The sequence below is a fragment of the Camelus dromedarius genome, chromosome 3 (genome assembly GCF_036321535.1).
Source record: "Camelus dromedarius isolate mCamDro1 chromosome 3, mCamDro1.pat, whole genome shotgun sequence".
NCBI lineage: Eukaryota > Metazoa > Chordata > Mammalia > Artiodactyla > Camelidae > Camelus > Camelus dromedarius.
In genome coordinates, this window is record NC_087438.1 from 63,394,241 (window position 1) to 63,409,525 (window position 15,285).

A 15,285-nucleotide genomic window follows, 5' to 3' on the forward strand; every position below is an offset into this window, starting at 1 on the left:
TGAAAGCTCTACAACTGTTTTGTGCTCTAAATTAAAAAGTAATTTTTCAGATATCTATTAGTAGTACCTTTAATTTTAAACTACAATTATACAAAATTTTAAATTTTATAAGTGGCAAGACACATTTTAGCATAGGTCCTGACTGATACCTGTTTTTAAACAATAAGCACTGTAAGTAATTACATGTAATATTGAAACTGTACTAGCCACACAATTTACATTTAAAATAAATTGTCTTAAAATTTGTGGTCTAAAAAAAGAATGTAAACTTGAATGAGAATTATAGAAAAGCAATCTCCATGTAGTCGAACATGATGCTACAAATTAGAACTATTCTATTCATAAGGCGGTGTGTGTGTGTGTGTGTGTGTGCAGAGAGAGTCTTTAATCAGGAGTATAACTTTATGATAATCTTTAAAAAGTTAAACTTTACTAAAATACAAAGATTATACACATCTCTGATCAGACAAAAAGACTAAACCATAAGTTAGGATGTTCATAATTTACTTTCTTCTAAGTTAATATTAAAATTTTGAATCCACATAAAACAATTTCATATAATATACCTATGTTGAAATAACCTGAGAGAATGAATATTTGTCAACATTTTAAACACCATGACTTTTCCCCTAAGAACACTGAGGAGACTAGAAAAGATTATTATTCAGCTTTAGGCTACAGCAAAAAGTTTAAACAAATTTCAATGTTTTTTTCTGCTGTTTAATCAAAGCTATATTTTAAAAATCTTTCTGAAATTAAGTAGAAACATAATGGCCTTAAATATATTAATCAAGCTTTGTCAAAAATGTATGTAAAACTTATCAGTGTACAGTGTTATCTGTTTAGAGGAATATTTTCAATAGGTCATAAACTCCTTTTTCTTTAGTTGCCACCATCTGTATGCCCCCTTTACATACTCGAATCAAAGTTACCTGACAAAAAGTAGCAAATATATGAAGTTGAGATAATTGCCGTTAATATTTTGAAACCCAAACAAGGTATATTACATTAAATAGACTTCTCAGTCCTGGTGTTGCCTGACAGATATGTGATGTGCCAGTGGTTATATTATATTCCTCCTCCCATGCATGCACCTCCTGCAGAGACAGCAGACTACAGAAGCTGACCCTTACTGAGACCATCTTGTCTCTCTGACAAAGCTCCTTTTTAACTTCTTACTTACTGGTTACTTCCTGTGATGGAGAAAAACTTTAGCTCAGCTTGTGATAATTTCACAGGCCCTGAGGACCCTGACCCTAATAGCCTCAAGGTCAGAAGTCAAGTCTTGTTCTGAAACATCTGTGTGCTTTATATCAAAGTGGAACAAAAGTGGAGAAATATCCACCAGTGTGTGACAAGAAGGACAGGCAAAATAGGACCGACACACTGGTCATCTGTTACTCTGGCATCTTAAGTTCATTTTTGACACTGCCCAAAACTCACTTAAATTCCAAATTTGAAGTGCAAAAGATGTTTGTTAACTATTAAAGCAAAAAACCGAAAATTTATGTTTTACAGAAATCTGAAATTTGAATGGTCTTGCAGGCCTTCAGACATATTTTAAAGTATTCTAGAAGTTAATGAAATTTCATGTTTTACGTAATTTAATGGCTTATAAAAAGAAAGCATAAGCTACCTATATATAAGACACATATATGTATGTTTGTATATATATATATATCTGTATCTGTGTGGTTAAAAGAACTATTTGAAAGACAACAGTCACATGTAAAAAGATACATCACACTAAAATATTAGAGAGCTATCTTAAGATATCCATTATATATTAAAAAAATTCAGCAGAGTTAAACGTACTTTAAATTCATTTTATTTTTTAGAAATTAAGAAATAAATGATTTAGCTTATTTACTGACCTTAATTTGTAAATTTAGGTCAGCTAAAGTATTCAGTTGTCACTACCAACTTTATATCTAAATCACGTGGGTAAGCAGTAAGGTGTGGAGATGTTGAAAAGGCAACAGAAATATATTTAATTTCCATGATGAAGAGAAGCACACAGCAAAGTTTAGAAACATAAAAATTGGACAACCAATGCTGTGCCTGCTTTTAATGTCCACTTTAGGCTATTCAAATTTAAAATGATCAAATGCACTTTTACCCAATTAATCACTTTATTATAGCACTGGTACCTTCCTGTGACATAAGGGGTAATGGACACAGAGCATACTTCTAGTATTGATTATATCTCATTAATTATTCATGCCAACACAAGATACGATAATTGTAATACTGTATATAATACAGACAAAATTGAAAAATCTTGGTAATTTTTTCTATCCTATACACATAATCTTAACCCTAAAAGAAGTCAGATTATTTTGAAATGCAAAGATTTTTATGACCAAGCAATGAGTTCCACTTAGAAGGAGATTAATGGAAGCTTTCTGATAGTTTTAATACTAATTACATAGATTCCGATCAAGTACTAACTTGTAGACATAGTACAGTTTTGTCAGTAAAAGATTATCAAGATATTCTCAAACATTCAAAGGGTCTCTTGAAATTTTAAACACTCTACAGGTAATACATGCTTCAACAGTGTACACACAATACAGGAATCACAAATATCATAAAATGTATGGAAAGTGGGGCTATGAGGTAGAAATTATAAAGTAATATGTCAATAAGGAACGGGCAAAAGGCTTCCTGGGGAACACTGAAAAGCTCTGCCACAATAAGTAAAGCGGCATACTCCTTTTAAGTCATGTAAGATTATTTACTCAAAATACTTAATTTTCACCTTTTATAAAATAATTTAAAGTAATGATACCAAGAAAAAGGAATTGGAGGGGATAAATCTGTAAGGAGTTTGGAATTAAAAACAAAGTGAAATGTGCACTTACCAGTTCAACAAATGCAAGTCCTCCATAGCTGTGAGCAACAAAAAATACATTTTCAGCTGCAGACTGGGCTATGAAATGGTCCCACACATAGAGTGCATGTTCTTCAGGAGAACCATTTTCCTATAAAGAAAACAAATATCATATATTATGTACTATATCTAATTATTATCATTGTAATCAAAAATTAAATTATATGCTTGCTTACATAGCATAAGAAATAAGATAGTTATAGCTCATTCCAAATTAAAATCATACAAAAGAACGACACTGAAAATTCAAATTAGGGAATAAATTAGTATTAAATCATTAGTAAATTACAGCTATACTTAACTGCTACTATCATCTTCTGGAACAAAATGTTTTAACTAAGCACCTTCTTGAGGGGAAATTGCCTATTCTGGGTATATTTGAGACAGTAAAATATATCTAAGTATATTAAAATCGCATAGGAAAAAGTTACAGTGATTTTATGATAAAAAAGTATAACATTAAGAAAAATCAGATACATTTTCTATATGTATATCTGAAAATATACTTATAGTACACATACATCTAAATTGATTTATAAAATTTTAAGTATCTCTGTAAGCTGAAAATAAGCAGAAAAGTTAACAACAAATATTTTCTATTTACATTATTTAAAAATACATTTTTGTCTAAAGCATTTTCCATACATATTTTATTTCTAGAACTGGGAGAAATCTAAACATATAAACTTGAGACCTTTTACATTTCTCCTAACTTGCTAAATCTTAATAAATGTATGAATGTTGCTTTAATTCCAAAAGTTCTAGAATAACCTCATTTTATTGTATTTATCTCTATAGCTGATACATTTGTAGTTAAAGCTAAAATCTGGTTAATGTGAATGGGGAAAAAAAACCGCAACAACCAAAGAGCTAAAAAAACCCAAACTGCTAAAAACTAAAACAGATCATGAAATTGGAAGCTTTAATGCCAGAAGACTGATTCTCTAAGAATGTTATGGTACTACATAATGAACACAGTTTTTCACAATTTCCATCTCAGAAATTTTAATATCATATTAGGGTCCATATGAATGGCTTCTCTTGCCACCTAAAAGCTATTGTTTCCTAATGTCTATCTCTGCCCTAAATTATTCTCCTGAGCTCCAGACTCAAGGTTATATCCTTTCAAATGCCCTACAGACACTTTAAACTCAACCAAATTCAACACTGCTAAAAATGTCCTCTATAAACCTGTGTCACTCTTTGCTCCCCACCTCCGGCTGAAATCTGAGTATCATTTTTTATTTCTCTCTCCCTCAAATTCCATATATCATCAATTATTAAAATCCTGTTGATTCTGTCTCCAACTGTCTCTTAAAGCCATGCACTTCTCTCCATTCTTATTTCCTCTGGCTAAGCTCGAGCCACCAGCCTTTTGCAAGTAGGTGACTACAATGATCTCCGGCCCAGTTTCTCTGCCTCTAGGGTTGCCCGTTTAAATTCTCTAACTCTGTAGTGAGTACAACCTTTCAAACATGTAGATGTGATCATGTCACCCTATGACCCACTCCCTGCTTAGAACCCTGCAGAGTGTTTTTATTTCTCTCAACATCACATTCAAACAGCTTGACGCTGAGGCCTTATATGATCTGGCTTCTGGCTTGAAATGTATCTGCAAAATACAATGATCCAAAAGACACCCTTTTCCCACCATGAGAGACTACAGAGAACACTCTCTGTGTTCCAATTGCAGAGAACAACTTGCAGTAGTCTGACTGCACCATACTTTTCTTCGGGCTATTCTTGTTGGTGTTGTTTGGAAACTGACCTGTGTATGCTCTGCCTTTACTTCACCCACCACCTTCACCCACATAATTCCTACTTATCTCCAGGACTCAAATGAAACATCACCTTTGAGGGAACATTCTCCCTATCATCCCCAAGGCTAAGTAATGTCCCACAACCACATCCTGTGCATGTTCTCATTTTTGCACTGAATGGTTTGTATTGTAATTGCTTGTTAGATAATCAAATTCCTGAGGCCAAGAGTTGTGTCTTGCCCATTAAATCTGAGGGCAAAAGATAAATAATAAAAACACATTTATCTTCAGAATGATCACTTACAACCATGTAGTCATATATTAAATTATAAATATACTTTCAAAGATATCTATTAGTAACATAAATATGAAATTACCCACACTTAAAGTATATAAAATAAATAAAAGAATAATCATTGGAAGGAAATCATGTAGGGCATTTTTGGCTTTAATAATTAAGCTTTCATTAGTTTACAAAGTGGGAAAATGGTTATCATTAAAAGCAGGACAGTAGTTAACTCTAAGGAAGAGAGAGTTGTGATTGGAAAACAGACTTCCAGCAGCTGGCAGTGTTCCACTTCTCGGCTAGGGTAGTAGTTACAGAGGTGTGCCCTTTATACTTACAGTTAAAGGACTAATACATATTTAGCACTTTTCTATACATATATATGACTCTGTAAGTCACCACAGAATCTAGTGTACACAGCTTTGAGAGTGAAGAAAGGTACTGTTAGTAACTGTACTGGGAGAACAGATCTACATAGGGACTATCCAGAGAAAACCCAGCCACCTGGTCTCCCTAGTTCTATCTCACAGTGAAAGAAATGGAAAAACAAAATAGGAAGAGAGATAACAGAGTTTCTACCTGCTGATAATGGTATAACTAAAAATCTTAAATATCTGTGGTGGTCCTAAATATTCTCTATATGGATGGGAAAAAAACATACAGGAGAATAGATTACTCTGTTCCCACTAGGCTCTGTGCTGGCAGTGAAGATGTAAGGGTGATAAGAAGTAAGCCATGATCCTGGCCTTTAATGTGTATGCAATTTCATAAGGGTGTTAACACATAAAGACAGAGCGGCAGTAGTGTGTGAGGAGAATTACTTTGTCTATTCCTGAAGGACTGCCTTGACACCAAGTCCAACGGGCCTGTTATAAATCCATACTACCCGACCTCAGTGGAATCCTCCTTGCTTTCTTCTCACAGTCACCAACTCCTCCTTTATTCTGTCTACAGCCTATCTGTTCCAGCCTTTTCATTCCTACCTCAGTTTTGGTCCTCTTGCAATGGATTCTTAACTAGTCTCATTTCTTCCAGTCTTTCCTTTACTTTGTTGCTAGATCAAACTTCCAGAAGCCTGGCTCTGATCAACCCACAGTCCTGCCTAAAAGGTCATTTACTGAAATGGTTCCCATTACCTACAAAAGAACTCTTTAACCAAGATCTCTAAACCTATCTTTCCAGCCTTCCTTCTCACTATTTCCAGGGGCTTTATTCATGGTCCAGGAAACTCTGGATAACAAACGAACAGTCTGAAGACCCTATCGTGACATTTGGTCTCAGATCACAGGGGTCCTGCAGCTCAGTCTAGGCAAAACATAAAAGCAGAGAGCCCTTCTGAGGTAGCAGTTCAGCAATCCAGACATGGAGTGACAGACTATCCTACTCCTTAGAGTGATGGCAGAGTGAATGGAAAGGAAGGGATGGAATGAGTCCTCACAAAGGATCAGTAAAACTTTGTGACTCATAGAATATAAGGAAACTGCCAGCCAGGCCCAAGTGACCAATATATGACTAAAGGAGAGCTAAGAACCAACAGATTTTCCCTCTGTTCACAGATAAAGACTAGTGTTTTCAGAGATGAGCATTATGGCTGAGTTTTCTCTTCCATAGTCTGTGGAGATGATATCTGTTAATAATGGTCTGTCAGTAGTAGGAAAAAGAAACCTCAAGTATCCCTGTGCCCCACGTACTTAAATATTTTCAGCCTGACTCTAAGGTCATCAAATTATTCTTTAGTTTTAGACTTTAAAACCTAATGTTCTAAAAAGCGACACTCAGTTGAAAAAAATGTCTATAATATCCACTTAGGGGGTTATCCATAGGCACAGCTAAATAATTACACAAGATAATTCTAGGTCACACTTGACATCCATGACCCAAAAAGATACAGGGTAGGAATCACAGTTGGCCGTCAGGGCAGCAGCAGGCATTCTGTTCTAGTAGAAGCCTCATCGCAGTTCCTGCAGCGGACCACATGACCTTGTAGGAGTTGCCCTCTATGGCCTGTAAGGTGTTAGCTCAGGAGTAAGGGAATCAGATTCACCTTAGGCAGATACAGGAGTTATCTTGCCTTAAAAGTCTTATATCCTACAGAAGCCAATACCTCTTGGAACAACTCCACTGGCATGGCTTCCAGGGTCCCTGCTTGCAAGGGTCAGGCCGAATTACAAAAGTTACTACCCTCAAGGAAGATCGAAACCGTGGTATTTATAGCCCATTAGAATTCCTTCTAATCTAGATGCAGTTTCGAATCAGGTGACTTCCCACCATACCCAGTGCTGCCTAGCAACCAACCACTTAAGAGTGGATGTTATGGTATGCTTCCTAGAACCCCCGTTAGTTATAGACACTCATTTCCTGAACTGTGCAAGTGTTGGCAACTGATAGTTTAGCTGAGGAAACTCTAGGAATCACTTTCAGCCAAATAAAGGTATCTTGCCTCAAGTTACAATCCTACCTCTGAGGCGATTTACATTCAACGACTGGTTGAGATGATATGGATCTGTAAAGAATCTCTCTCTTGCCTCAAGGCAGGACATTTCTGAAAAGTCATCCCAGAACCAGAGATCATCAAGCAATTAGATGAGGGCTTTTATTGAGGCTATACTGTAGTTCAACTCCTGCCAAAGTCTATTTTTTCCACTCTCTTACAGGTGTTGATCCCAAGGGAACTCCCCAACAAACTTCCTGCATGCAACTTCAGATTCTGTTATCTGCGAAACTCAACTTAAGATACCACGTTATCAGGCTTCCAAGGACATAGAGCCAGAAAGTTAACTGAAGGTCAGATTTTCATGCAGAAAAAGAGAGTTTTGCTAACCTCTGACCTAGAGCATCTTACAAGAAATACATGGAAAGTATTTACATCTGTTTACATGTATTATTATCCTGTTTATATTTAAACTACTGTAAAATATTGTTGATTTCAATTTACATGTAGGCTCTACTATTAGCCATGGTAGCTTAAATTGAGTTTGGCACTGTTTCACTGGTTCTTCTCTATCCTGCTACTTATTTAATCTGCCATGTCACTTCTTCTTTCCAGAATATAAAGAATTTCAAGGTAGATTCCTTTTCAGATTCAAACTATAAATACAAAGCATGCCACAGGCATTTAGTAAGTGACTAACAATGCTAGTGCTATTGGCAATGATACTATTGACAAAGTATCATGAAGGGCATTTCAAAAACCAAGACAAAGGTGTATTCAAACTCCTTTTCAGGAATCTAGCTTCTAATAATCTGGAATGTGGCAAATAAATGATGCTCAAAGATGTTCATCACTGTCTCATTTATAGAAGCAAAAATCTGGGTAATGCTTATGTGTCCAATAATGCAGAAATAAATATTTAAGTGAATTATAGTTTGTCTGTCTAAGGAAATATGCAGCTATTCAATGAGCTTATAAAGTAATACATGCAGTTCATCTAATTTTATAGGTGGTATAATTTTCACCATATAAAAAGGCTCAAGAAAGACTAGAAGGAATCAAATAAAAATATTAAAAGCAGTTTCCTGTGGATGGTGGGATTATGAATATTTTCTTATGTTTAGCTTCTTTACATCATTCTGAACTTTCCAAAGTTAGTATAAAGTTAATATTTTTTATAATAAGTGAATAACAAAAAAATCAGAAATCCTGCTGAATAACTACTACTGGCTTCTTAGGGGGAACCAGCGTCTGGGTGGGATATTTACATCTTCATATCTAATAAATTCTAACATCTGCGCTGAACCCACTGCACATGTACAAACAGCAAATCAAAACGGTTGTTTCAAATGGGTTTAAGAGTAAGAAGTGATAGCTACAAGTTTGATAGCAACTGAAGAAACAGAAAACCTACAAAAACTAGAAGAGCCATATAGCACAAAGAGTGACTACTAGCATTGTTACTGAGCAACGTGAGGGCAGGACTGCATTTAAAGTACAACAGACAAGAATAACAGGGATCCTGAATCGTCAAAAGAAAGCTAATGATGCTACGTGAATTCCACTTCTGAAAGGCTAGGGACATACAATTAAGAAATAGTTTTATTCAAAATATTATTCTTAAAAACAGGTGATAAAGGAGATAAACCTTAGCTATAAAAAAAACCTGGCTTTCTTATGTGACTATTTCCTAAGGGTTTCACAAATGTATGGCTTTTTACTATTCACAGTGTTTAGAGAGCAGATCCTCATCGTTTTAAGATGTAACAAATTCTGCCAAATATCTGCTGCCTCCTACAACAGTTAGGTACAATAATGGTAGCACAGGAATTAATAAACTGAGAGTAGTTTTTCATATATATTTCTGACATATTATATTACTGAAGTCCCAGTTTTATACATGAGGTGAGGCCGTTCCAAGGCCCATGTGTGTCATTCCAATCTGCAGCCCACACTGTGTCCACAGTCATTACATATTTATAAACCATAATCCAGAGTGTACACTACCAGCAGTGTATTTTGAAGCTAAACAGATTTCAATAGGGAAGGCTTTCTAATATGCCTCAATTACAGAAATGCAAACATACTAAATCTACTCTACAGGTTTCTCCATGCATTTCACATCAGAGTGCGTTTTCTATTGAGTAACTTCAAGCCAGATGATTTTAGAATATGCAAATATACAAAGTGCATGAAAAGACAAAAGTAAATCCATTAATTAGAATTTGCTAGTGGCAGAATGCACAGAACATTTACACCGTGGAATTCGGTGGTATTCAGAGTACGGGTTGAATTTCCTGATGTACTCTTGCCATCACTAATTGTTAAATGCCAAACAGAAGTGATATAGTAACCAAAGCCTTATCAACTATGCCAGATTCTACTACCTAGGCATTGCAAGGTCTGCATTTATGATGGACTACCTGAGCTGATAACACACGGAATTATCTAAACAACATTTGCATATTTGTGTAATTATTTTCTAAGGTTAATTAGCTCCTGTAAAGCATTTCGCCCTTTGAGACTGCTTACAGTGACAGGTTCACATATTTTCTGAACCACTGCCAAATTTGACAGATTTTTCTTCTGCTAACCTGTTGCTACAAAGTTATAAAATGAGTGTTCTTACAATATAATAATTTAAACTTACAATTGATTTTAGTAAAAGTAAAATAAAAATTGAATGAATTTCAAGGGTTTTTAAATGTCCAATTATAAAATCAAAACTTTATTTTACTTCATATAAATTGTGATGGGAAGTGTATTTACTAAGAAAATTTCTTTATGAATAATAAAATCTAGCATTTGTTACTTTAAACTAGCATGTATCTGTCACTAACTCCAGTTGTATCACATACGTCTCTCTCTCTCACATACACACACACACATACTCCACCAGCAGCCTTTAGTACTTACCACTGATTTGCTATTTACACTGGAGATATCAGCTGGAGAAAGAACACTAATATAAAACCCACACCTTTGTTTGTGACAAAATTTACAAATCAAAATTATTTCTTTTAAAAAGCTATTTCTTAGCTTTTTAAAAGAAATAATTTACGTATTTACGTAAAATACGGCTCAATAAAATCCGAATGGGATGAAGATATCCAAGTCAGAGGGATGCATGAGGATGCAAAAATGTAAGTTATCTTCTTGCATCCAACCAATCCACAGGTACAAGATAAAAGAAAATTTATATTTTTAGGAATTGGCTAGTAGGGTACATTTTCAGAAGAAATGAAATACAAATACAGCATGGCCCTAAACCAGAAAGACACAAGCAAGGAACTCATTCAGTTTAGCTTTAAACTTTTAGATGATTCTGTTACTTACTCCTTTGTATAAGAACAAAGAATAAATTGTACATTAATACAGAACAAAACATTTATAAGAATAGCTGTATACAAAATATATTTCATAATGTCACAGAGGATGTAGTTTTATTTTAGTCTGATTAAATGCTTTGGATTAAAAATTTATCTTCATTTTGGCATATTTTAAATGCATTATTATCTTTTAAAAAGTGTAGACATTTCTGTTTAATGGTGATTAAAGGACAAGGAGTATATATGAAAGCATAAAAACTGATGGTACAGCATATCTCTAATGAAAGCATCTTCAAAGATAACCATTATTTGGTTTTTAAACATTAAATGGAATCATATGAAGTTACCAACATTAGACATTTTTGACCTTAAAAGTGGCAATTTCATAAGATTCGACCTTAAACATAATGAAAATAGACAAAAGAATCTGTAAGTTAGAGATATTTTGAAACTATCAATTTTTCCCACCTTTTAGGTGTCAAGATACGATTGACAGCCATCAATCTTGGAGACAGTTTCAAGGCTACATTATTTGTCAATAAGGCTATATTTAATAAATTATAAACAGCTATAAAAAGAAGACAATCATGATGATTAAAACTGACAAAGGATCAGTATTCAGAACCATACCAAACATACTTGAATTTCACACTGATATTTCAAGTTTAGCATGTCCAAAAGTAAACTCTGCATTGATCTCCCAATTCCCCATTATCTGTTCTTCGTTCAGTCTTTCTTATCTTGTCAAGTGGTACCTCTACTCATCCAGTTGTTCAACTCAAAAATCTGGAAGAGACCCTTGACATATCCCTCTTCCTCTATCTCTCATACTGATCCAACTTAATTTGTCCTCAAAAATGTTTCCAGAATCCATAAACTTCTCTCAATTTCCACTCTTACTATCTCAGCCCAAGCTGTCACCATATCTTGCCTAGGACGTTAACCACTTGAACTGGCTACATGCTTTCTCTCATTCAGTCTTTACAATGACTTCATGACACAGATACTCTAAATATCCCAATTTACAGAGATTAATATTTTGTACAAGGTCATACAGTTTTCCAGATTGCAAGCTAGTCTGTCTGGTTCTAGCATCTGAACTTCTATGCTGTATTACCTATTCTTTTAAATGATAAGTTTAAAGTGTTGTTAACAATGGCTGTTATACTGGGCTGACATAATATCTTGTTTTTTTATCTGTTTGAATACAAAGTTTAAACAACAGTTAATTAATAAGAAGTAAAAAGAAACTGGAGAAGCAAATAATTATGACCCATTATTTACAGAAATGGTGCCAAATTCTTTGTGATTGGGCCGTAATTGCCACAAAATGGGTATAACCTGGAATGGGAGGCAGACAGAGCTGGTAGGATTCTCAGATTCCAGAACCAAGCTCCTGAGCATTTCCAACAAAGTAAACACTGATGATCCTTCTCACTTGAATAAAATTTAGCTTCTCCTCTCTTAGTGCAATCTACCGTACAATCACAATAATGCTCCTATAGTGCATACTGAGGCAGGTATGGATCTAAATATTTTACAGATATTAACTCATTTAATCCTGACAACAATCCTATGAAATAAGTACTATTATTTTCCCCATAATTAGATAAATAGGCAAAAATGATTAAGAAATGTACTCAAGAAAACTGCTAGTATACAGCAGGACCAGCATCCAAACCTAGGTAGTCTAAAGTCCATGCCTGTGATCTTAACCACTCTCCACTGCCATGTTCAAACACCTCTAATATTGCTTCCTCTATGTAGGCACAGTCAAGGCTGTTGCTCCTTGTAGCAATACCAAATGGCAAAAGGCCTTTAAGAAAAAGGGACAAGAGTATTGCTTATGTAGCTACCAGGTACCAGGTTCACATGAAAACACTTTCTTTGTGAAAAGAAGCAGTTTGTTTTCTGAAAGTTAAACATGTCCTTTTCTTTGAATTGCTTCTGCCACCTTATGAGACAGAAATTGAACCTGTCTTGAGATCTATTATTAACTTTCTGCCATTTATTTATCTACAACAAAGAATAAGGCTAAAGAGAAGCTAGACACAAATTGTATGATTTATATAATTGTACGATTCACTTCATAGGGAGTTCTAGAAAAGCTGAAACTATAGTGTTAGAATCAGTGGTTGGCAGGATCAGAAAATGGGGGGAGGAAACGGACTACAAAAGGGGTCAGTCTGAGAAACAGAAAACTTTTTGGGGTGATGGAAATGCTTTTTTATCATGATTATGGTGATGATTACACAGTGATACACACTACACACATCCAATTATATATTTAAAATTAGTTTGACTTACAGTATACAAATTCTATCTCAATAAAGCTAATCAACCAACCAACCAACCAACCAACCAACAATGGTGGCAAATCTTTTTTTCTAAATAGGAGTTATCAAACCTATCAATGGTTGCTTTCACCTTAAAACTGTATAGTTGAGTATTTGTGAGAGTCTGTATGGCCTGCAAGTTTAAATTACTTACTCTCTGGCTTTTTAAGAAAAAGTTTGCTGACTCTTGCTATAAATGCTTATGATCTCAGTTCCAGAATGGCAGATTAAACATCCATAACTGACAGGATCAACTCCCCAAACCCTATTAAAAACTACAGTAAAAGATTTTTTTTTTTTTTACAAAGACATAAATCTACAAGGCTTAGGAATATGAAGGAGGAGAAAATACAATGACATATGGAAGACAGTGAGGAGATATATAAGAATGGTAACTTGAATGACGGCCATTCTGACTGGTGTGAGGTGATACCTCATTGTAGTTTTGATTTGCATTTCTCTGATAGCTAGTGATATTGAGCATTTTTTCATGTGCCTTTTGATCATTTGTATGTCTTCCTTGGAGAATTGCTTGTTTAGGTCTTCTGCCCATTTTTGGATTGGGTTGTTTATTTTTTTCTTATTGAGTCATATGAGCTGCTTAGATATTCTGGAGATCAAGCCTTTGTCGGTTTCACTTGCAAAAATTTTCTCCCATTCTGTAGGTTGTCTTCTTGTTTTACTTATGGTTTCCTTTGCTGTGCAGAAGCTTGTAAGTTTCATTAGGTCCAATCTGTTTATTCTTGCTTTTATTTCTACTAGGAGAAAATTTTTGAAATGTATGTCAGATAATGTTTTCCTCTAGGAGGTTTATTGTATCTTGTCTTATGTTTAAGTCTTTGATCCATTTTGAGTTGATTTTTGTATATGGTGTAAGGGAGTGTTCTAGCTTCATTGTTTTACATGCTGCTGTCCAGTTTTCCCAACACCATTTGCTGAAGAGACTGTCTTTATTCCATTGTATATTCTTGCCTCCTTTGTCAAAGATGAGTTGACCAAAAGTTTGTGGGTTCATTTCTGGGCTCTCTATTCTGTTCCATTGGTCTATATGTCTGTTTTTGTACCAATACCATGCTGTCTTGATGACTGTAGCTCTATAGTATTATCTGAAGTCTGGGAGAGTTATTCCTCCAGCCTCTTTCTTTCTCTTCAGTAATGCTTTGGCAATTCTAGGTCTTTTGTGTTTCCATATAAATTTTATTATGATTTGTTCTAGTTCTGTGAAATATGTCCTGGGTAATTTGACAGGGATTGCATTAAATCTGTAGATTGCCTTGGGCAGTGTGACCATTTTAACAATATTGATTCTTCCAATCCAAGAGCATGGGATATCTTTCCATTTTTTAAAGTCTTCTTTAATTTCCTTCATCGATGGTTTATAATTTTCTGTGTATAATTCTTTCACCTCCTTGGTTAGATTTATTCCCAGATATGTTATTACTTTGGGTGCTATTTTAAAGGGGATTGTTTCTTTACTTTCTTTTTCTGTTGATTCATCGTTAGTGTAAAGAAATGCAACTGATTTTTGAACGCTAATTTTGTAACCTGCTACCTTGCTGAATTCTTCAATCAGCTCTAGTAGTTTTTGTGTGGACCTTTTAGGGTTTTCTATATATAGTAACATGTCGTTGGCATATAGTGACACTTTTACCTCTTCTTTTCCAATTTGGATCCCTTTTATTTCTCTCTTGCCTGATCAAAACTACAATGAGGTATCACCTCACACCAGTCAGAATGGCCGTCATTCAAAAATCCACAAATGACAAATGCTGGAGAGGCTCTGGAGAAAGGGGAACCCTCCTACACTGCTGGTGGGAATGCAGTTTGGTGCAGCCACTATGGAAAACAGTGTGGAGATTCCTCAAAAGACTAGGAATAGACTTACCATATGACCCAGGAATCCCACTCCTGGGCTTGTATCCAGAAGGAACCCTACTTCAGGATGACACCTGCACCCCAATATTCATAGCAGCACTATTTACAATAGCCAAAACATGGAAACAGCCTAAATGTCCATCAACAGGTGACTGGATAAAGAAGAGGTGGTATATTTATACAATGGAATACTACTCAGCCATAAAAACCGACAACATAACGCCATTTGCAGCAACATGGATGCTCCTGGAGAATGTCATTCTAAGTGAAGTAAGCCAGAAAGAGAAAGAAAAATACCATATGAGATCGCTCATATGTGGAATCTAAACAAACAAAAACAAAAACAAACAAACAAACAAAAACAAAGCGTAAATA

At 34.9% G+C, this 15,285-nt stretch overlaps 1 protein-coding gene across 5 annotated transcripts in view; it reads right to left on the bottom strand.

Annotated features, from left to right (window-relative positions):
- ARB2A (ARB2 cotranscriptional regulator A) overlaps positions 1-15,285 on the bottom strand; it is a 362,845-nt gene that overhangs the window by 163,500 nt on the left and 184,060 nt on the right. For all 5 annotated transcript variants that reach the window (XM_010987660.3, XM_031448348.2, XM_010987659.3 and 2 more), the window contains one exon: positions 2,865-2,984. In XM_010987660.3, the coding sequence (XP_010985962.1) occupies positions 2,865-2,984 (120 nt within the window). The remainder of the gene's footprint in view (positions 1-2,864; positions 2,985-15,285) is intronic.